This window comes from Lampetra planeri, chromosome 53, assembly GCF_965212315.1.
Source record: "Lampetra planeri chromosome 53, kcLamPlan1.2.h2, whole genome shotgun sequence".
Lineage (NCBI taxonomy): Eukaryota > Metazoa > Chordata > Hyperoartia > Petromyzontiformes > Petromyzontidae > Lampetra > Lampetra planeri.
Window position 1 is genome coordinate 5,373,788 of NC_136159.1, and position 22,976 is coordinate 5,396,763.

General features: G+C 49.2%; 1 protein-coding gene and 1 long non-coding RNA gene across 6 annotated transcripts in view; one reads left to right on the forward strand and one right to left on the reverse strand.

Moving 5' to 3' along the window:
- LOC144734822 (uncharacterized) overlaps window positions 1-17,340 on the forward strand; it is a 40,980-nt gene extending 23,640 nt beyond the window's left edge. The window contains exons 2-3 of the long non-coding RNA XR_013588550.1: window positions 12,446-12,624; window positions 14,674-17,340. This is a non-coding gene — a long non-coding RNA (uncharacterized LOC144734822). The remainder of the gene's footprint in view (window positions 1-12,445; window positions 12,625-14,673) is intronic.
- The window catches only part of LOC144734818 (repulsive guidance molecule A-like), a 124,887-nt gene continuing 105,318 nt past the window's right edge, over window positions 3,408-22,976 (reverse strand). For all 5 annotated transcript variants that reach the window (XM_078617200.1, XM_078617201.1, XM_078617203.1 and 2 more), the window contains 5 exons: window positions 22,674-22,721; window positions 6,946-7,103; window positions 6,230-6,479; window positions 5,210-5,459; window positions 3,408-4,797 (listed from right to left, as the gene is read on the reverse strand). In XM_078617200.1, the coding sequence (XP_078473326.1) occupies window positions 4,060-4,797; window positions 5,210-5,459; window positions 6,230-6,479; window positions 6,946-7,009 (1,302 nt within the window). In that variant the 5' untranslated portion in view covers window positions 7,010-7,103; window positions 22,674-22,721 and the 3' untranslated portion in view covers window positions 3,408-4,059. The remainder of the gene's footprint in view (window positions 4,798-5,209; window positions 5,460-6,229; window positions 6,480-6,945; window positions 7,104-22,673; window positions 22,722-22,976) is intronic.

Sequence of the window (22,976 nt, forward strand, 5' to 3'; positions counted from 1 at the left end):
GGTAGGCAGGCGGATGGATGGCCCGCCAGCCAGCCAAACTTTTTTAAATATAGCAATACTGCACCTCCGATTAACACGGTTGTCTATGTACGGTGCGAAAATAAGTTCAACATACCATGGGTGAAAAAACCCCGATTTTTCCAGCGGCAGGCATCGGGTTTTTTCTTTAATACAATTAAACCCGATTTCGGGGAATTAAAACCTGGTTTAATGAATACGAAGCTCTGATCCAAGGCTTAGGCTGCTTCCTCGTCGGTGCTGCTATCGTACTCGGTGCCGTCGGGCACGGGGTAGTCGTAGAATGCGGCGGGCAGGTTGGTCGTGATGAACACGAGGAGCTTCTCCTCCACAATCGTGGGCACTGCCAGTGGGTTCCTTAGCTTGGAATGGACGAAGCCCATCGTTGAGAAGTTGGCGAAGTGCGGTTCTGCAATTAGAACCAATTCAACCGGATTTCTCCCAATCTCAGATGATCGGGTGTAATAAAAAAAGACAATTAAACCCGATTGTAAAAAACCCGACTGTGCCACCCTTGCAACATACTGCCCATAGAATGCTGTCAAGTGTGCCGGTTACAAAATAAGCCATCTAGTGTTGAAAATTGGAAACACATTCAGTTGCTAATCACATCTATCCCTCTATTTCTATTTAAGGGACAAAACGGGAGGATTGCCCCACGAATCTGGCTGTCGCCTAATGCTAGTTGTAATTACTGACGAAACGTCGTACTAAGATTGTAAATGTTGTTGCTTGGCTCTCCAATACACCGATGTGCTGTACTCGTAACGAATTGGCATGTTCTGTTTACGTGACAAACCTTACTAATTGTCTGTGTCGGGTGGTGGCGGGTATAATGGCACATTTACGCGATCTAACCCAAAAAAAAACTGTATTATGGATGACATTGATCGCGAAAGCCGACTTTGTGTTAAACTGACATCCAGTTAATTATAGATGTGAAGCTTTCGTGACTGCAAGGATTTTTTCGGTAAAGTCACGTAGGTAAAAAATAAATAAGTCATAAAAAAAATCATGATAAAAATTATAGAAATAATAGAAATAAAATAATAAATCACGACGTTTCGGAGGCAACACAAGCTTCCTTCATCAGGTGTAAAAAGGCACAGCAAAATAACTGTAGTCACAGCAAAATAACTGTAGTCACTACAGTCACTACAGTTATTTTGCTGTGCCTTTTTACACCTGATGAAGGAAGCTTGTGTTGCCTCCGAAACGTCGTGATTTATTATTTTATTTCTATTATTATTTCTATTATTGTTACTATTTATTTTTACTGACGTGACTTTACGGAAAAAACCTAAGAGTATGACATCCAGTTACTGTCCACTGCCAGATGGTGGCAGCATAGGACCTTTTGTCGTCATTCGTATGGCTCGGTGGACTGTTGACTTTTCCCATGAAGGGCACACGGGAGTGTTAAAGTCACACCTCTGGGAGAGTCACGTGTGGCGTTCCATCTGCCTTTCGACGTGTTATTATAAACGGACGCATTTAGTTTTTTTAAATTGCTTCCAAGATGAAAAACAGTTGGTCAGCACTATCCAGAAGTATATGGTTGCATGTATTGTGGAATGTCTCAAAACGATCGTGTGGGATAAGATGAAATATATATCGCTTTCTGATTTTGAAAGTGATTTTTAAATATCCGTTTCCAAATGCATGAGAGCTTATTGCTGCGATAGGATCGTCACGTTTGCTTTTGCAGCGCGTGTTTAATCGCTATGACCTCAGCCATTACTAGCAGATAACCTTTGCAGGAAACATGACCCCACTTTCTCACATTCTGTAATTACTAAATTTTAACGGCTTTTTTAAATGATTGTTAAGGGGAGTTTCATTGCAAGAATTTTTCGGCGAATAAGTGAATATTTGCCGAAAATATATCTCAAAATGAAACCAGCAATCCCAATACAAAAGCCACAAACAAATGGTTGGACGTGTAATGGAATTTCCATGGCACTATTTCATTTTTTTTATTATAAATCACGCTTTTTTTTACATGCTACACCAATTTCAATGAAGAACAGTGTTTCCGAATAGCTTGGTCAACCAAGGAAAATAGATTTTTATGTCTCCAAGTCTTGACGCTGCAGCTTTCCTGGGAAAATCAAGAATTATTATTCATCTGCCATTTGGCTGCCGAGAGACATCGTTAACACGGGATATATGCACGAGGGACATTTTTTTCAAACTGTTAGGCAATATTTATAATTTCATGGCATTGCAATTATATTCCAGTTTTTTGCCCCCTGCACGTTGGCAACAAATCACGTGATATATTTCTTTCAAGCTTAATGATTCATGGTTGCACAATGTTCTTTATAATGTACTGTACATAATTGCATTTCCCATGATCGAATACAGCCAAGTGCGAGTGGGTGTTGCAGCAGTAGAGAGTATTGCCCTCTACGCGAGTAGGTGTTGCAGCATCGCGAGATATTCACGCACGAGAATGCTGTTATTACATAAAAAAAAATCTAATCGCATTGTAAAAGCTTGCGTACACGTGTTTGCACACAGCTACCCACTAATGCAGTTTAGTGTCGCGTGAGATTGAATTTCACCATAATTACTGTCGATGTACCCACACTTTACCCCACCGCACGTGACCAACTGATGGGCAAACTGCGACATACCCATTTATTATACTACTTGGTCGACAAAGATGTGGAGGGAGGGGGGGTGGTGGATTTGAGAAACTTAACCCAGTTTCATTTGCCGCGCCGGGATATGGAGTGGAAGTGGTAACCTCTGGATTGAAAGTCAAGTGTGCGCTGCTATTACACCACGGCTACTCATCATTTTCAGTCTTCGGTACTGTACCACGTTATTAAAACGTGTAAAAGATTTGCTCCCCTCGCGATTTGATGGATTGGCACGAATTGGGGTCACAATTCAAAAATAGATTTTTTTTTTTAAACCAGCATTTCTGGTGGCTGTAGGGGCCACAAACTGATGAGAGTAGAGTATAGCACACGCTGTAGTATCACCAGCCATGCTCAATTCACTGCTGGTTGAGAAGCTCCCCCAGGCAGGCGTCATTGCTCAGGGTACCCACGATGTTAACAATCTATCGAGCATCTGCGCTCGAACCGATGTCAACGCAATCATCTCTGCAGTCGACTACTGCCACTTTGGCGAGTTCTTGTCTCTGAAAGGTGATCCTCAACCACTGTCCATCAACGGAAGTTCAAGACGTCGTGTTGACTGTTAAGAAAAGTGGGCTTGGAGGGAACACATCGCTGGGATACAACAAATATGAATTGAAAATAAGTTTCACACGCATGAGTCGATGTTACTCATCGATGAATCATAATCATGGCCATGTTGTTGTAATCATGATTGCGCTGATAGTCCACGCGTAAATGAGTACGCGAGTGCGAAAGTCAAAGAGAACATGATTTTATTTCACTTTAACCCGTGCCCCCCCCCCTTCCCCACACACTGCACTTTTACCCCACGGCATGGTAGACAAAGCTTATTGTTGAACAGTTACCAGACATCTAACGGACAGAGGCCTTTTTGACCATAAATAAATAACGTATGTACAGATATGGCTAGGCTTTCAACAACACAACACCTCTGTAGTCTACACAGCTTAAAAAGTCAACAATACTCAAGGTGTAGTGAATGAAAAGTTTTCAAACAGATTTTTTTTTAATAATTAAGTTTCTTTTTCAAAAGTCCAAATCTTTTTAAAATCCTTTTGTAGTCGATAGCTTCACACAGCAATTTTTTTAAACGTTCAGAATAAATGGTGATGTTTCACCCATTAATAATACCACAAGTTCAATATTAACATCAACACATCAGAAAGAACATCAGATCACTACTTGTTCACAACAAAACACCCACAATATAATCTTATGTACAAGGTCGCGTGAAAAAAAACACCCATCAAACATTGCCATCATTTTTGTCAATATATTACACGTTTTTTGAACGCACGATATAAATAAATCAAATAAACAAAAAAACTACAATTTTGTAAATCGTATTATTTTTCTTCCTAAACATGTTCACGCCAAAAAACAACATTCACAAGAGAGACGCACGGACGCTGCAGTAAATCGCGAGAATTGCCAAGGTGAGCGGTACGGGGCCCGTGACGGCGCGGGGCCTTCCCGGAGCGGCGTTCCCCAGCGTGGGATCGCTCGTGCCTCGGTAAATATGGATGCGGTCCTTGTCGGGCGAGAGAGTCTTGACATCTTCGAAGGCGCTGTACGCCGCCTGCGTGAAGTTCAAATCGCCCGTCGTCAGCAGGTCGAAGACGCACGAGTGGAAGTACAGGTCTTCCACGTGCAGCCGCTCCTTGCATTTCGCGCGCGCAAAGTCTGCCGTGAAGCCCGCCGGTTCGAAGCTTCCTCCGCCGCCGCCGGCGGCCCGCGATCTTTGCGCGCGTTGCTCGGCTCGCGAGAGCAGCTCGCGGTAGTCATTCTCGCGAATCCGCTCCGACGTGGGACAGCCGTTGAGGCACAGCTGCAGGCCGCCGCCGTTCGCGTCGCCGATACCAGACGCCGTCACGGCCGCTGGGGCGCGCACGGCGAAGGTGAGGTAGCGGCCGATCTGCCGCACGACGAGCGTGGTGGCGATGAAGCGAGCCTGGATCTCCACGTGGCGGCCGGGCACCAGCTCGGAGATGCGCAGGCTGCCCGTGGTGTCACGCGGCCCGCCGTTCTTGGAGCCGTCGACGAACGCCGGCGGCAGACTGTCAGTCTCCGCCTGGTACATCTTGACGTCCGTGCACTCCGCGTACTCCTTGAAGATGATGGTCAGCTGCGAGCGCGACGGGGGGGATATGTTGGCAGGGAGAAAGAAAAAACTAAATTATGCTTTCCATAGCAATGGCCGTTGATGTGAAAAAGTCAAGTAACAATAATTTGCAGTCCTTTGTCATCTGCTGATAGATGCAGGCCTCCCCACGCCATGTGAAATACTCAGAAAACCCAACGAATAAGGTTACAATGCTCATTAGGTGCGCACAGACAGGGACATGAACCCCACTTGCTGTACTGCCACTTTACAGCTAGGGAGTTTAGAAAGTCTCATGAATTACAAGGTGGCGTATCAAACAGTGCCCCCAGAGAACTTGTCCGCAGCTGCGCACTACGGACAATTAGCGACGACGTGACAACCAACAAACCATCCCCACCACCGCTGCCCACCTCCCCCACTCAACCGCACGCACCTTGTTGGTGGCGGTGGCACTGGAGCCTGGCACCACGGGGATGTTGGTGACCTGCACGGACAGGTAAGGGTTGTCGACGAGGGGCCAAGCGCCCTCCACTTTGCACGTCTGGAAGTCGTCCATGAAGGTGCGGAGGTGTGGGTCCCCGAAGAGGCCGCAGTGGCGGTACACGATGTCGCGCTCGCCCTCCGGCGGCGAGTAGCTGCACACGCCTGGATCGGCGCGGCCCCAGTCGGCCGCCACGCGATTACTACGCATGGTGGCAGGAGCGGGGGAAGAGAAACCATCATCAGCACCGGCGTGGGCGCAGTCGCTACCGACGCAACTGTTGGTGCCAACATTGCCCCGATCGTTACCGCTACAATTAGTAAAGCCAACGTGAGCTCGATCGCTAGCACCACCACAACCACAGTGGTCAGCGCCAAGGCGTTATCATTACGGCCACAACCTGTCGGCACCAGAGAAGGCCGGATATACTGCTGACGCAATTTGTGGGCATCATCATTACCACAGCCAGCATCGGCACTCAGAATGGGCGTACTCACAAGTTACACTGTCATTGTCACCACCACGCACCGTCCATGTGATCATAGCGACTCGAAAATCTCTTAGGATACGAACATTACTAGCAGAGCTGTCGCCACGTTGCCTGGGCATAATTTCATTGTAGAGTCGTCATTAACTGGTACTGATGATGAACTACCTGAGAAATAACTAGCTAAAAATGGCACTGTAATAATGTTATGGTGCTTTAGAAATTTCGAATTTCTCTTCCCTTTCCTCTAATTTTGTTGAGATGAGAGTTGTGAAAAGTTGAGCAAAAATGAAGAAAAAAATCCGGTATCATGATCCGCACTTTTATCCGAATGGTCACGCACATGCACCTACATTGGCTGACAAGGCCAAAAGTGACCAGGCGGTCAGCGGTGGAGAAGGGTGGGGGGGTCGGGAGTGGTGGGGTTTGGGGGGTATGGGGGGGGGTTGGAGGGGGGTGAGTTGGGGTTGAGCAAGGCCACTCACCGGCCGTGCGGCGGCGTGGGTGCCGTGGGGCCGTCGCGCGAGCAATTGTGCTGCGCCATGAGGTCGTCGATGCCGTGCCGGGCTGAGTGGTAGGCCAGGTCGCCGCGGCAGGCGCGTGCCGTGGCGTGTGTGCAGTGGGCGTACGCGCGCAGTGCCGCGCACTGCTCCCATGCCGTGTGGGCGGCCGTCGAAGATGCCACGAAGTCGGAGTTGCAGCGCAGGATGCGGCACTCGGCCGGCCCGGATGCCACTGCGGGAGAAAGAAATAAAACGGACCGTGGGGGGAAGGCAGCAACGCGTTTGCGTTTAGTTGGTTTACCGTCGTGCATGCATGCGCTCCCTTTATTCTGACCGTTCCTATTGGTGACCCTGTTCTGACGAGACACTGTCAGCAGACTGGTATGTCGGGCACATTAGATAGATGTATGTCTTTCATTGGGGTAGGCCATCGTACATTAAACACCGCGCTAAAAACCCAGCCACGGGAAATATCACTGGCCAATATCGGAACAAATCCTGACCCTCCCGGAGGTCAACTCAACATGGTGTGCTGTGTAAGCATCAGCACTGGGGAGTTCAAAGTCAGCCGGGTTGTGGTGCTAGCCACACCACCCTCTCATGAGCTGTGCTGGCCATTATTATTATGTACTCACAGCCTGTTCAAGGCTGCAATGGGGGGGGGGGGGATCTTTGTGATTGTTGGTGGTCAGGCTCACCGGTGGCAAGCGGCGATGTCACGGCGAGCAGGCAGGCAAGCAGCAGGCCACGGCGCGTCGCCATCCCGCCAGACACTCCCGGAGTTGGCGGTTGTAGCCCCTTCCGTCCGAGCCACTTCTCCCCCCCTCTATGACCGTGCTTTGGTCCCGGCCTCCCCCTGTGAACGCAGCACGCGCAAAGAGAGTCTGGCGTTAACTCAAAAACGCATGAACATGCGAGGAATAAATAAAATCACACGAGCACCTATTGTCGGTAATTCGATTTAAGATATTGCACTGCTGCAATGCGTTTGTCATTTGACCACCATGATGATCAGTACAGGTTGGCGGTCGTTCAGGATATCGCTCGCCGCTGATTTCAGCCGTGGCCGGGAACCATACTCGCGCCACCTCACCCAGCTTGCGCGGGAGATCTCCAAAATAAATAATCAAGCTTACAAACCCACGAGCTAAACTGGAGTTAATACAATAATAATATTTAAAAATACGTTTTTAAAAACACGCTTTAATGAAATGTACCGTACGAGTAATGGCAGAACTCCAGGAAGTGGCCCCGAGGCTTGCCATAATATAAGGGGCCGTGGTGATTTACAGCCAACGTCAGTTGAGCGTGGACAATTAGACCCAAGGCAAAACATAACATATAAAAAATATGGTTAAAATTTTTATTTTTAATGATAGAATATAGTATTGTCATCAGTATGACATAAGTATACCAAGTTTGCAGTCGATATCATATTGGGAAGTGGGTTAAAATTGAGTTACAAGATTTGAGGATACGACAACAACAGACAGAGTGAGTTAAATAAAAGCATGTAAAAACACTGATCCTGGGCTCTGGTAAGCAGGCAGGAAAACCACAAGCCGAGTGGCGAAAGGGTTAATTGCCACCTTTAAATAGCGCCAGCGAGCCTGTAAACAGGCCGTCGATGCGTAAATAGGGAGAATTTTAGCAGATGGTGGGCACTGGGAGGAGGCCAATTATTGGATACGTGCAGTTATGGATTTAACTTGACTCGCACACTTCCATCAAGGTAGCCAAAAAAGTCAGCAGTCCCCGCAGCTGTGTGCCCACAGTTATAATTTACGGCCATTATGCACGCTCGGATGGAATTTCATTCCAATTAATTGTATCATCTAATAATTAATATTTTCAATGGCTGTGCATAAATTAACATTTCATTATTTTAACCTTTCCGCGGCGCAAATAGACAATCTCTGCGAGACGTAATTATTTTTTGAGATTAAAGCTTCTTCACGCTCTGCAGGTTCAATTCGGACACGCCACTCCCACGTCCGACTCGTACTATAACCCCACGCGTGCGATCCTGCGTCACACTTTAAAGTACGTGGAGGAGGCATGAGCTGTATTTATGTATGTACAACTTCTTCCGCACCGTACGTTGGCCAACCGTGTTAGTTCAGAGGAGCTGATTTTACCCCCGGCTAATAACGTCTCTTTTTATATTTTACCTTTTCAACAATCTGCATGTAAAAAAGGCAAATATTTGGAAAACAAAAATAAAGATGAGCTGGATTGCATTCATCTAGTTATTCCTAAATACAGTTACTGATGAAAGTGCTTCATTTTTGTTATACGATGGGTGCATTAAGATAAAAGTCAGTGGTTTCCTGCTCAATTGAACATGGGGAATCACTCACATCCCGTTTACAGCCCTGAGCAAGTGCTGAAAATTCCATCGGACAATCACGACCGACTTTGTTTAAAAAAACCCGCTGCAGTTGCACAGCCGTACACTCAACTACCACAAAGGCGGATCGGGTGGGGGGGGGGCACGGGGATAAGGAGGGCACAATGAAAATCTGGATAAGGCCGTGGACACGGTGCCCCCTGCAGAGAGAAAATTGGGGTTAGGAGAGATATCCTGGCGTGCGCGCCATGCGCTTAATCACTGCCGGCCTGTCCCTCGCACCTGTGCACTGGGATTAGGGCCCCTGCAAGTGCCCCTCTCTGGTATCTTCCCCCCCACCCCAAGTTGAATTCATCAGACTTAATTAGTACCCAAATCCATTTCCATCCCATCAAAAGAGACCCCCGGGGGAATAGAGGAGCCACCCCTGTTAAGTCCTCTGCTAAATGCTACACTTTGCCCATGCGGGTTTCTTGATATTCTCTTTCCGCTCAGGTTACGTGTGGAAAAAGAAAAATTACTGCGGTTAATCACCTATATGTACAAATTAGGCGTGTAGTTATGCCACCACCTCAGCCCCTCCGCCCCCCAGCCAAATTGCCCAAAGGTTATTTGATGAATTTTCACGATTGACAACCGCGTTCGACTCAAGAATCTGTTCTTTTCATCTAGATTTTCCAGTCTCGTCCATATTATCTCTTGATTTAAAAACTGAGCCTTTCTGTTCTAATACAAATGATGCTGCCGAAGAGGTTGGAGGTCACAAGAATGATAGAGGTCGGTTTAATCCTCCTGGAAAATAGGCACGACGCACTCATCGATGTCGCTTGGCATGAACATGTAAAATGATACAAAATCCTGCGTGTTAAACATACAAATCAACTGTCCTTGTGTACAGTCAATTGTTCAATGAGGAGAATAACGCCATGCAATGATATTTCAAATTATGGATTTAAACTGCCGATGCTGCGGATTTATTTGTATTATGATTATTGTTTTGGACAAAGGTGGTCAGTTTTAAGCTGCTTCTACACAACCAGCCTCCTCTTGGCTGGCCAAGGATAATTGCTCCAGGGCGCACCATTCATGACAAAATTAATGGAGCACGTTTTGTTATTCCCCCCCCTTCCCCCCTTTTATACCATGGCTATGACCTACGGCAAAGAAATTATTCAGCGCATTAAGAGCGTTAAAATTACTATTCAGGTCAAAATTGGTCATTTTGACAAAGGTGGTTGCGGGGTGGGACAAAGGGGATTTCATGCTTAGAATTACATTGAGAGACAGAAAGAGGACCGGGTGTATGTATTATTTGAGAACCGGTTAAGTACTTGAGTACTGAACGCTGGCTGTGAAGGGAAGTTAAGCGGGGCTTGGGACAGGACGCGCCGCCAGAAGGCTTGGACAGGACGTGTGGCGAAGAAGGTGACGATGGCCGGTGGTCGAGACTCAGGACTGAGTGGCAGCCCAAGGAGAGGAAGGCACCCGAGAGGACGCTGACCGTGGGGTGTTACGGTGGCGAGATAACTACCTCGCCTGATATAGAGGAGATCGTGAGTTTGATCCTGACCCTGACGCCCGTTGTATATTTGGTGACGTAGATTTTTTTTCCGGGTCCTCCCTCTACATTTAGAATGAACATGCGTTTAGATTATTTAGCTTTTTAATGAATTTCCAGATAAGCCACTTCATTGCGCTATCGTTTGTAGCCAAGTCTCTTCAAGTCTCTTCTGAAAAGGAGATTTCGAGCTCAGTGGACTGATTAAAACAAATTTTCATAGTTTGGTTAAGATGGAGGTGATGGAGACTCGCTCGTGTGAAGCTGTTCAGTGGATTATTAAATAGTTGGGCCGTGAGAGATGGCAGGCAGCTTGGGGAGACCCTCGGCAGCGGATTGATCGTGGCTGACGACGATCATGCCGACGGTGAGGCGGAGGGCCAGTGTGTCTCTTTTGGGGTGCGTGTCACAAACGTTAACACCCTCTCCACACACGCCAGTTTCACGTCAAATCTGCGTGCGGCTCACGCCCTTCCTAGCGCCACGCTCGCTCAACATCGTCAAGGGCAGGGCGAGGTCACAGATTTGGGGTTCGAACTCGCGCTCCTCGGGCCTGGAGGCGACGGACATTTTGGAACCCAGGCAGTCACAGCCACCACTGCCACACACACACAGCACTCTCGCCGTCCCCAACCCTGCCACGGATAATTCATCATTTCAAATGCATTTTTGTAAAAGCGTTCAGACGCCTGCCAACTATCCTATTAGATGATGGTAATCAGCTGAAAGCAAAACAGATTATTATTCCAAATGCGCACCGTAATGCCATTAATTACGCCATCGCTTTTCACCATCCCCGGCCGCAGAGCCCTTGCAGATTAATTCGGCTAACGAATGCAAATGAGGCGAGGGTCTGCAAAAAAACTAAAACAAATAATAAACTTGCGTGCCCGCCGCGAGTCTCCGCTGAGCTTTAGCCCAAGCCCGAGGATGAGACACTCATCCCGCATGCGCGCATCTCACGCATCGCCGGTGCCGATCGCCCAGGTCCATTAACCCACCCTATTTTGGCTGCCGTCCCCACTAAAAGAAGGGAAGATATCACAATCCCTAAGTGGGCTAAACTTTGTTTTCTGCAGCAGAATCTCAATACAAGCAACACACCCCTCCCCCCCCCCCCTTTGGGAGCAGGTGCAAGTGTGGTTATAATCAGAAGTTACCCTTTGCTCTGAACCCACCAGTGTACCGTTAGCTTATGTTGCTTACCAAGTGTGTTTATGTAAGGTGTGCTTATATCCAGCGTCCACTTTATTTGGCGAGGATGTGATATTGGCAAAGCAGAATGGGCGACAGCAGAAGGGTTGAAGCATGAGGTGAGAGCACAGAAGCATGCGCTATGAAGATGTGGGGGGGGGGGGGGGGTAAAGTACAACAATTCCCACAACACAAACAGCCTACAGAACCTGTGATTTGCAAGGCTGGGGGGGGGGGGGTCACCCACCACCGAAACGAAAATCCAGGCAAGGCCCTGCTTGGATTGGGAGATCCGGATGAGAGCGGGCGCACTCCCAGGGTGGGTTGGTCATCGGCTCGCGGAACATAAAATAAAAATCTGGGCAACGTTTTCAAGGATCGGAGTACTTTGGGGAAGGGCACTGAACTCACGCAGGATAGCAAAATAAAACGTGAAAAAGACGACAGAGAACGATGTGCGAGTAACCGCGCACAAATTCGATGGCCGAGATCTGCTGAGAAAATCATGGCGGCCGATCGGCAAGCGAAGGACGGCCGACTCGGTTGGCCAACATCGAGTGGTATCTTCCAGTGATAAATGACGATGACAACGACGGTGGTGAGGATGATGATGATGGCGATGTTGACGATGATGACGATATATGCACTTATTTGTTTCCGCGGCGGATCGGTTAACGTGCGCAGCTGCATTGCCGGTGATCCCCGAGGGAGAGTGATCAATTAGGCAGCGTCTCCAGATTAATTTACTAAAGCTGTCAAACGCCATCGCAAACCAGCTAGCGTGTGCAGGGAGGGAGGGGAGGGGGAGGCTGGAGGGGGAGGCTGGGCGGGGGTGGAGGAGAGTGGAGGAGGGAGGTGTCGTTGGCGTGGCGGTTAAGTCTTCAGGTGCCGAGGATGAGAGTGGAGAAGCAGCGCTGCTAAATACCACCGCATGAATTATTCAGGCTGCCCTTTCCTTTAACGGTGACAAAGCGCTGATGAATTTAACCCATGCCAGTGTATCACGCCTGATCCCCCATGACCTCTCATCCACCCCTTTGTGCCGACCTCCGCTCCCTTTCCTGCCCCACCACTCAACCCACCCTTTCTTCCCCAGAGCAACGATGAACGGTCAGTGACACATGCAAAAGACAAGATCCGCCGTATAGACTGTTGGGACAAGTGCTGTTAACGAGCACCTAATGAAGGACGGCACAGCACCCGAGGTGGTGGAGTGGCCAGCACCATGCCCGACCACGTCTGTCTCCCTGTTGGCGATGTTACACACTGCACCAGGTACTCATTTTAGGACGAGTCGACCTAGGGGAGGCCCAGAACCAGTTGAGATAATCTCCACTGGTGTTGGCCGTGAGCAGGAATCCAACTCGAGTAACCGGGTTCGTAGTGCAGCGCACAAACTGTTGCACTACCGCTCCCCGCAAACACAATCCTGCTGCTTTAGCACCGAGTTACAAAGCGCAGTGTATGCACTCAAACGCGCCAATCTCATTTACGAATCTCAAGAGCCGGACGGTTGCACTCCGATGTAAGCTGAACAGGCATGGGGACTCGGACACCGCGGGGAAATTGCACACGGACAGAAACAAAGCAGCAGCACCCGTGGACAAAAGCAGTCGACAAGACTGCGGGAACGAAGAATGTAGCAGTCGACAAGACTGCGGGAACGAAGAATACAAAGATGAAGAGGCCTTCTCTGGCCACCCTTCTCTGTTTACTAAAGCACAAGTGGGTCGTCTTTGTTAAACAATTACCCAGGTGAAGGACACGGGGATGGGTCAGGCTAAATTTGAGCTCAAGTGGATCTTTGCGCGGGACACCGATGCCGCGTTGCTGCTGTTTAAACAAAAAGGAGAAGCCACTTAAAATGCCACGCAAAAGAAAGCCAGCACCTGAGTTTAATTATATCGTTTTCATCATCATCACAGTTGCCATAGACAGCCATGATCAATCAACTATTGGATGAAAGCCTACCCCGCGCGATGTCAGCAATGGGGGTTATTTTGATCGCATTTCGCAATGCTGATCAACGCAGACTGGCCTGGCCCGGAGCTGGTTCAGATAACACTCGCCACCGACGCTAGCCATGCGCCTGGCAATCAAACCGCACGTCGCCAAGTCCACAGTGGACGAAAACCTCTACGCCACCACTAAAACGGTACGGTGCGCCGGCAATTATTTTTTGCCGAGATGCTTACTATTGCATGCACGGCCACGCACGCTCGGTAAATTGTATTTGGTGCTGCCTGAATGGGAACAAAATCAAATACGACCTCGCGAGGTCACCATGTGGATGCAAAGACACAGCAGATTTAGACATGCAATCTCTGTAGGAGTGAAATGTTTGTAGTCTGCCACTGCCAGCCCTGTCCGTGAAATGAATGCAGGATTGAACACAGCAATTAACCTCGTAGTTAAGTGACTCATTGGCTAACGAATGCGTTCATGAAACGGGAGAAAAACACGTCAACAAGGTTACCGTTCGACAGCAGTAGGGCAAGTAGGTTGCTGGCCTATCTGTACTAATGTTTAACACCATTAGTCCTGAGTATACATTTGTTTCGTCCGATTACAGACAATAATAAAAATGCCTTTTATTTATCCAAAAAAACCTAAATAATAAATTTGAGGCAGGTCCTGCATTGCGATGTTTGGCCAATTCCATTTTGAAGGAGTTTTTTTCACACGAGAGTGAACTGGAGTACTAGGAGAAATCCAATGTCCACTTACACAGATGGGTTGACAAAGCCACTTCATATACTGCCACCTCATGGCCACTTTGTAAACTGGCAGGTTTGGGAGTTTCATAATGTATAGTCGCAAGTGTTGGCCAAAACACCGTCTAGGAGGCGCTCACGAGAACTCTGTAACTCCCTCGAGTGAAGGCTCTTCTGCCAACACTGCCGTGAGTGGGCAATTGCAGGGTTGCACCTTTACCTTTCTACACCCGAGCAACCATCCAACCGGTGCGCGTCGAGAGCACTTCAATCAGAGTTAAACGAAGCCGCCGGCGCCAAAAATTTCTCGGCAAGATTAAAACGCCATCACGGCGATCGGCGATTCCGCGCACGTGCGTGGTTTCTCGTTCAATTCCGCAGCGGGAAGAGGGGGTTAAAGGCGGCAGCGCTGGGCCGGCTGGCCCTCCTCATCACTCTCGCCGTCGCCGGGACAGAAAAGGTCCACCCATTTACCAGGGCGACGGGCGAGCGAGCAGCCTAACCGCTCTGCATGCGCGCTCAATTTCCACCGAAAGCAGCCTCCGTCCGCTCGCCGAGCCACGCGGGCCGTTACTCACCATCACCGTCCCCCACCCCCCCCCCCCCACAGGAGCCGTCACACGCCACGCAGCTCGCGCCCGCGGCCAAGGCCGCCTCGCTAAAGAGCGCCGCTATTGATGACCATCCGGTGTAACTTCTCCCCCTGCCGCCACCACCGAACAGCCCGCTTGAGTGAAGGGGTCTCCTCGTGGCAAATGAGCTCTGCGCGGCTCAAAGGGGCCCACCCGGTGTGGAAAGCAGGAAGTGGGAAATCTACGGCTTCCCCTGACTTCATTTCACACCGTCCGTGGTCACACGAGGCCGCCCCGTTTGAAATAGCCCACAAAGAATATGTATCCATCAATGCGCGGATCTTAGCCGTTTGTCTACTCCCTAACCGTGAGTCACCATGGACGTGTTGGTGAGAAGGGGGGGGGGACTGGGTTAGGCCAGGGGGCACGGAACCTTCAGCCGTGTGCTAGATACGACCCGGAGATTTCATTGCAAATGGTCTGCGGCTACACGAGGCCTACCAATTCTAACGGCTGGCGAACAATATTTTGTCACTGCAAGCCAAGCATCTAAAAGCTGCAATTTTTTAATATTGGATCAGGTTCATGAGAATTATCGTGGGCCCCACCGCTACACAGAGTCGTATGGACAGACGAGACAGAGGAAATGCATGACCACTTTCAAGGGCGCATTGAAAAAGGTAGAAAAAGTCACCTTCAAGCATTAGTGTGCAAGGTTAGGAAACGCTTATGGAATACGCATTCCACGTGCGTTCGCCCGTAGGTGTACCATGATGGGGTGCAGGGAACTAGCAGCCCCTTTGCATTATTCACTGGCAGGGAATGACCCAAGACCATTTATGTCACCCTGCCCAGTGACACCAAACTCACACGAAGGCCTGGAGCGCTGATCTTCACAGGCCCAGCGAGCCAATCACAGGCCCAACAAGCAGCAGGGGTGACCGGAGGGTCGACAGCCATTGGTTGATTTGATTCTCAAGGGGAAGAAGTTTATCGATTGAGTTATGATGGGGGTCAGAGCACAGGACTTACCCATGGGGTGAGGTGTTGCATGAAGGAGACCCTCAGACTTGGGTTTGCATTAAGTAGGAGAAATAATTAAGCTTATAAAAATCTAAAAGTGTTCATAAGTTGAGAACAGATTTCCCTCCTGTTTTCAGGTTCAGTTTGTGTGATTTCACGATATATATACGGATAACCAAATTCTACAAAAAATCTGTAAGATACGGTTTGAATTCACTATGTATGTCACTGTGGTCGGACATGGGACAAAACAGTGTATGCTATTCCTTGTGCGGTTTCGCTTTGTGCGCCCTGTGTTTGGAACGTAACATTTTAACAGCATATCCCTGCGCTTAACGGTCCAGTGTTTATCTTGACTATCTAAATAGCTGCTTCACAAATGCATTTGTTGGACAAGAAGTAAAGGGCGTACTCGTTTTTGTTCTGTTCATGAGTAAAGAGGCCCTATAGATATTACAAATGGCATTCAACTGCATCAAGGGTCACTTTACGTGTTCCAAAAAGAAAAAATGTATTGAAAACTGAGTAACGGTGGCTGCTGCTGAGAGAACTTCGCCAAATTTGAACTCGGTACATCGACATCTGGCGCAGCTTTTTCGCTGGACCTGGGGAATGAGTGGGACTTCAAAACTCATCAGTGGTGAAATTTGCTTCGGTGGGGGATTGGTTGGTGGGGCGGGGGGGTTCAGAGAGGGTGATGTTCATTTTAGGCCACTCAGCCGGCACCTCTCAAATCCTGGGTTCAAGTCCCATGGGGCGGGAGGGGAGGGGGGAGGAGAGTGAAAAATGGAAGCTGTCTCCTCCTTAGCCTTGCAGGGGGGGGGGGACAAAGAAAGGAGAATTCTCAAGGCCTTCTTGGCCCAGTCACCGATGGCCACACGAGCAAAACACTTCTGAAAATAGCAACGTACATTTGGCGGGGGGCGAGTCATGGGCGAGAGAGGTCAAGCCATCGGAATCTGCAAATCCGTTTCATCGCTGGCCCCGGAGAGAGAGGCTTAGGAGGAGTTAGGGAGGTCTCGGAGCAGGGAGACACACGGCCTGTTCCGATCTAAAAACAGGAAATGAGTCGCGTAGCGTAAGCGTAATGTCAGAAATGTGACAACACCTCAAATATATTTGGGTGAACTGAAAAAAAATCACAAAAAGATGAAATGAAGATGGGTAGGACTCAGATGTCAAGAGCGCTGCACAGGCACCGCTGAGATCCTGGGTTTGATTCTGCGTTTCGGCCACTGCCTGTGATTGAACCCGCAAGTTGGTCATCATTTTACTACACCAGAATACACCGTATAAAAATGCATCCTTCACTTTATTTGGTTATATTTCTGTTCTAAGAATTAAAATAAATTCCCATAGCAGAACATGTGGGTGAGTGCACCCCCTAGTATGTGGATTCAAAGGCTTGAAGTTCCTCAGGTAGTTCGGTAATAGTCACTTCCGTGGGCCGTTTTGTAACTCAGTCTCTGCGAGAATTTCAAATGGCTTCTCCATATCGCGTCACGACACCGACAGCACGATTTTGAAACAAACTTGGGAGAGAAAAAAACCCCCCACTAAATTATTTAAAACCAAAAGTGAAATAACACGGATATCAATCGCACTTCGCTCAAGCTCCTCATGTGACCACTTGTTGCCACCACCGCTGAGAAGCCGAACAACCATTTCACGTTGCAAGGCTGGTTTCGGGTTGGGGGGGGGGGTGGCCGACACTTGGCAGCGCTGTGCCAGAGAAACACTGGAAGCGAATGCTACGGGATCAATACGCGATTTACAGTCGTGATCGACCCGGTCCCGCCGTCGATAGGGAGGGGGAGGGGAAAGGAAAAATAAATAAATCGCTCCTCGCAAGCGCGGCCTTAATTACGGAACCGTTTAACTCCGAATCGTACGGGTGCCACGTCACGCCGGTAAGTAAAAAAAAAGGGGGGGGGCAGCAAAGTTAACACATCCAGCACTTTACGCTATCTTCCGCTAGGCCTGCTATCGTTTTAGCAAAACAGGTTAGTGTTTATTTTTTTTTTTAACGGGCGCGTCCGATCGCCTGAAGCAATTGCGTAAAAAACGGGTAGAGGAGCGGCCCTGAAACCGCTCGCTCACGCCACTGCTGGCGGACGGGGACCTCCAATCGGCGGAGCTCTCCAGTGCATCTCTAGAAGATAATGAAGCTACCCCCTCCACGCTGGCCAGACATTTTGGAAGAGGTGGGAGTACCCACACTTTACCCCACCACACGCGAACAACAACCTGATAAGACTAGCCGCAGTAGTGGTGAACTTAATTATACTGCTGATGGACAGTGTGGAGGGGGGGGTATGAAACCTGCCCATTTACTTTAAACAACGTGCTGCGCCAGGGGGTCAAGTCGAACCGGAGACCTCGCGATGTCGGGGTCCAGGGGCGCTATCTGTTCCACCGGGGTGAAAGTCCCCCCGGCTGCTTGCGTGCATTATCTCTTGGACGTACAATTAGGCGATACTTTTTATATAGTTTGTTTTATGAGCCAATCAGTTTCTTTAAAAACCCAAATATGAAAACCTGCATTACGAACATTTTTATACACTCCCCCTCCCTCCCCCCCCAGACACTTTAATGGGCCTATTAAACAGATGATTCATGTGTATTTCGGCACCCGGCTGGGATTTTGCATACCTTTCTTGATTTCCACGAAATGTGTGACTGGCGGTACCTTTTTTTCTCTCTCTCTCTCTCCAGATTAGCTCTAAAAAAAAAAATTTGGGCCGGAGCGGAGAGCAGAATAATTGATTCAACACGCATTCTTCAGCGCTGGCGTGGGATGCCACTTGTCACGACGAGATTTATGAGCGCTCGAGTAAACACAGGGAGGGGGGGGGAAGCATTAATATAGAAGGTGAACTAAAAGGGAGCGGTCACATATGCGAAGGCGCATTCGCATTCTGCGTGCATGACAGCATGGGAGAGAGATAGACACTCTTGGGCGGCGCAGGGCATGCAAGAGACAGACGAGGGCAGGCAGCATGGGAGGGGACAGAAACACGAGCAGAGAGCATGGGGGAATAGCGAGAGAGACATGAGCAGAGAGCATGAAAGAGATATAAAGATACGTGCAGAGCACGGGAGAGACAGACATGGGCAGACAGCGTGGGGAGACAGAATATGGGAGAGACGAGGGCAGAGAGCATGGGAGAAAGAGAGCTTTGGAGAGACAAAGACAAGGGCAGACTATGACTGAGAGGAGGGGCCTTGATAAGACACTAGCGGCGGGGATTGGAGGTACGTTGAAGAGATGTTTCGTACACGTACAGCCATTTTTGTCAATCCCTTGCTGCATGAAAGCCTCCAGATGTCTTGCGCTCTGTGGGAGTCGTTTGACGCTACTTCTCAATGCTAATCAGTGTGGGTTGGCAGCAGAGGTGAGGAGCACAATACAGTGCAACAATGTTCTTTTTCTGTACTGCCCTCTGCTGCCAAGGCAGCTTCACCATACCCGTTTTATGCACCCAAGTCATCCAAACACCACCCTGGCTCGGACCTGCTTAGCTTGCGAGATCTGATCAGATAAGGTGAATTTCGATTGATCTAGTCCACAGCGGAAGGGTTTTACAATATAATACAATTTGGACTTGACTACAGCATCTGACCGTGACCACATCTCAACATGCAGCACATGTGACCACAGTGGGGGGGGAGAGGTTCATGCCCATATAGAAATTGATTTTCTTATTTTTATACAATTGTTTGCAAAAAAGAGATGGGATTGTAACGACATTAGGGTAGAGAAGGGACTATGCAGACCTTTCGTAGCCACTGTCGGGACATGCAGAAGAGATGGTGCAATTCTCGAACCTGGACTGGTGGCAGGGGGACTGAAGTAAACAACGTTTTCAAACAACAACAGCAGCAGCAGCAGACCATCTGTCAATCGAGGTGGTGGACAGCAAGTTAACTCCACGCCTGCTCGAGCGGAGATGACGAAAAGGGGCATAGAACGCGCGACGGGCGAGACGGAAAGTAAGAAGGATAAAACGGGGAGAAGGTACTAGGGGAAAGAAGGGGAGATAAGTAGAGAGATCGGGCTGCAGAGCGATCGACAGAGGGATAAGGAGGGGAAAATGAGAAATGTAAGAGGTTGTGTGGGGTCCTCCACTGGGGATGGGCGTCCGGGACAGCGACAGCAAACAGCCACCGGTCCTCACTGTTTGGTCATGAAATTGCGGCGGGCTGCAGCGAGTCGATAAACAGGAGAGAGGGGGCAGCCGAAGGGAGCGCGCGGGCTGAATTCGGAATGCGGCAGCTCGCTGGTGTGTGTGTGTGCGCGCATCCGAGTTCGTGAGCAAGCGCGTCTCTGGGCGTGCGTGCGCACACCGTGCAAAAAGGGCTGGGTAAGCTGGATCGAGGATGAGTGCAGGGGTGGTAGAAATCGCCCGCATACCACAGCAGCGGCCTTATCATAATGATTCACCATCAGCCATGATCTATCCACCGCTTGATGAAGGCCTCCCCCCCCCCCCCCCCAAAGCCGTCGCCATCTCTCGCAGTCTTGCCACGCAACAATCCGGTCTTGCTCCAGCACGTGAGCTCATTTCACCGCTCCATCCCCTAGCGCGGCGGGCACCCGCACTCGGCTGCCACACCTTTCTTCATCTCGATCACCGGCATCGCGAGAACACGAGAGGGTGGGCAACGGCCTTATCCAGCATTGGACAGATCATTGCTGATAATGGTGAAGACTATGATCTCAGGGTCCGTTGCCTTCGAGCAAGTGAAAATTGTGCGCGTGACAAATTAGCACATACTCTTTTTTTTTTCGGTAAAGTCACGTAGGTAAAAAAGAAAAGAAAAATAAATTAAATCACGACGTTTCGGAGGCAACACAAGCTTCCGTCTTCAGGTGGAACCGTCACAGCAAAATTACTCACTTGATACAGTAACCTGAAGACGGAAGCTTGTGTTGCCTCCGAAACGTCGTGATTTTATTTATTTCTATTTTACTTTTTACCTACGTGACTTTACAGAAAAAAAGAGTATGGACCCTTGCAGTCACGAAAATCAAAAATTAGCACTTATTATCTACATGACATGTTATTTACTGGACATCTGTGAAAAAGAGCTTCATACCTCATTGGATTCCTCCAGTATAAATATTCTGATGTCACTCATCAAGTGAAATGCCAGTGTCCCTAATTTGTTGTCAGGAGAGCTCATATTCCCAAATGCCACACGCGCCATTCAAGAAGAAAACTGCGATGGCGGCAATGGTTAAAGTTCGACGGAGCAATCTAGTTAGCTTTTTTTTTACGACCGTAATTTATTCATCACCTCGTCGGCTTGACGAACATTCCGAACGGGGGTGGGGGGGGGCGCTTTTCGAAAGCAATAAATCAAATCAGGCGAAGAGCAAATGACATGGGGCGGAGGTGTGGCGCATCAAGACGCAAGTCCATCACAGCAACGCCGCTCCGCGCGAGTCCGCTTGTGAATTAAACAGCCCCCACCCCCTGCTCGCGCTCGCTCGCTCGCTCGTACAAATCAGGGCCCTTTTGTAAGCGGAGTCTCTCGCTTTCGACGAACGCTAACGAGTCGCGCTGACCTTATTTATCCCTTTTAGATTTCCGACCGGGCATTAAAGAGCCGTGCGCTTTTCATCGCCCCCCCCCCCACCCCGCCGTGCCCACGCAGATCGATTCTCGCTCGGAATTTACAGAGTCTCTTATTGCTCGGAGGCTCCGAGGCAACAGGTCAAGAGGCAATATCCACTGGAGAAGTAATAAAGGAATAGTAAAGGCTGCTGTTAACATTAACGATGTTTTGAACGATATACAATACTGGATAATAATACTTCGCATGTACAGCCCTTTTTGTTCAATATTCTGCGGGACAACGAGAGCCTCTCCACGTTGCGTAAATTGTGGGGACTTTCGACCGTACTTCAGTGCTGCTTGAAGGTGGGCAGCGTAGATGTGGCAGCACAGTACAGTACAACAACGGAGCTTGCCCCGCTGTCCTGTGCCGCCCTGCGACCGCCTAAGACAATCGTGTGCGGTGGTCACCCATCCAAGAGCTATCCAGGCCCAAATTCTGCTTAGCTTCAGGAGGACAGCGGGAGCATTCCGGGTTGGGTTTGGTCATTGGCGACAATAATAGAAATGACATTTATTTTTTCGGACAGTTTTTCTGGCAGATCCCGCATTGTGATGTTCGACCAAATTGGTTTCGAATAATCACTTTGTGGGAGGAATCCGGAGTACGCCGAGAAAACCCTACGAGCAGACTGCACGCAAAACATCCCGTTGGATGGGTTTGCAACCCCGCTTGCTCCGCTGCCATCTTCTGGCCACCTTGCAGATTTATTAGTGGGTTTGGGATTTCACAAATCTACGCAATGCATCAACCCTCACCCTCAAAGCCCCGGATTAGTCATACATCACCGAAGCAGTGGCTATGAAGTCAAGGAAGGGATTTTGAAACTATGCAGCCTCAGACTCGTGGAATTATATCTCAACGTAGCAATGTTCAACATCAAAGCGGGTATGAAGGTTGAGCCCCATAAAAATAAAGCCTAAAGTTTTGGCCGATGGGATGACCTTCACTGATGTTCCACTGCCAAACCTTCTTAGCCGCCCACAGCGCGAAAACGGTGATTGCAACAATTATATTTACACAATTCTGTTGCTATTCACAGACTAATCAGAGCCATTGGGAGAAATTGAATGACTTTGAATATTAGACGCCAGCGTGAAGCGGAGAACGGGGGGGGGGGGGGGGGGGTGTTATCGGCACAACCCTAAGGGGGCAAGGCGCGGGAATAAGAAAACAGGTACGCCCGCTGACAAACGCACCTCGCGCAGCTATGGTTCGCAATCAGGGGACACTTGAGCTCACAGACTGACCCTTGCGTTTAGAGCACAATTCACAAAACTCACGTTCGTCAACCACGCGTGTTCGTGCGCCGGTCTTCCGCAAAGACGTCGACCGAACAAGCCAAGTCAACGGACGCACAAGAGGAGGGGGAGGGCGTGTTTTGTTTTCTTACCGTGCCTGATGACAACGAGAGCTTGAGAGAAGAATCACGACCGACCTCCTGCAAAAACACACACAAGGGACCACAGAATGCATGGCATTAAGAAACACAAAAGGGATTGCAGAAGAAGAGAGTCGATATTATAAAGCAGCCTCGGTGCCAGACGCCGATGGTGCTGAGAAAAAAGGCGATCGAGAAAGGGACCAGGGCGGCCATCGACACAAAAGCAGAGACCGAGCACGAGATTGTAAGCGAGATGACGTTGTCCCGACGACGACACACACACAAAAAGAAAGTCATCATGTTAAGTAAGAT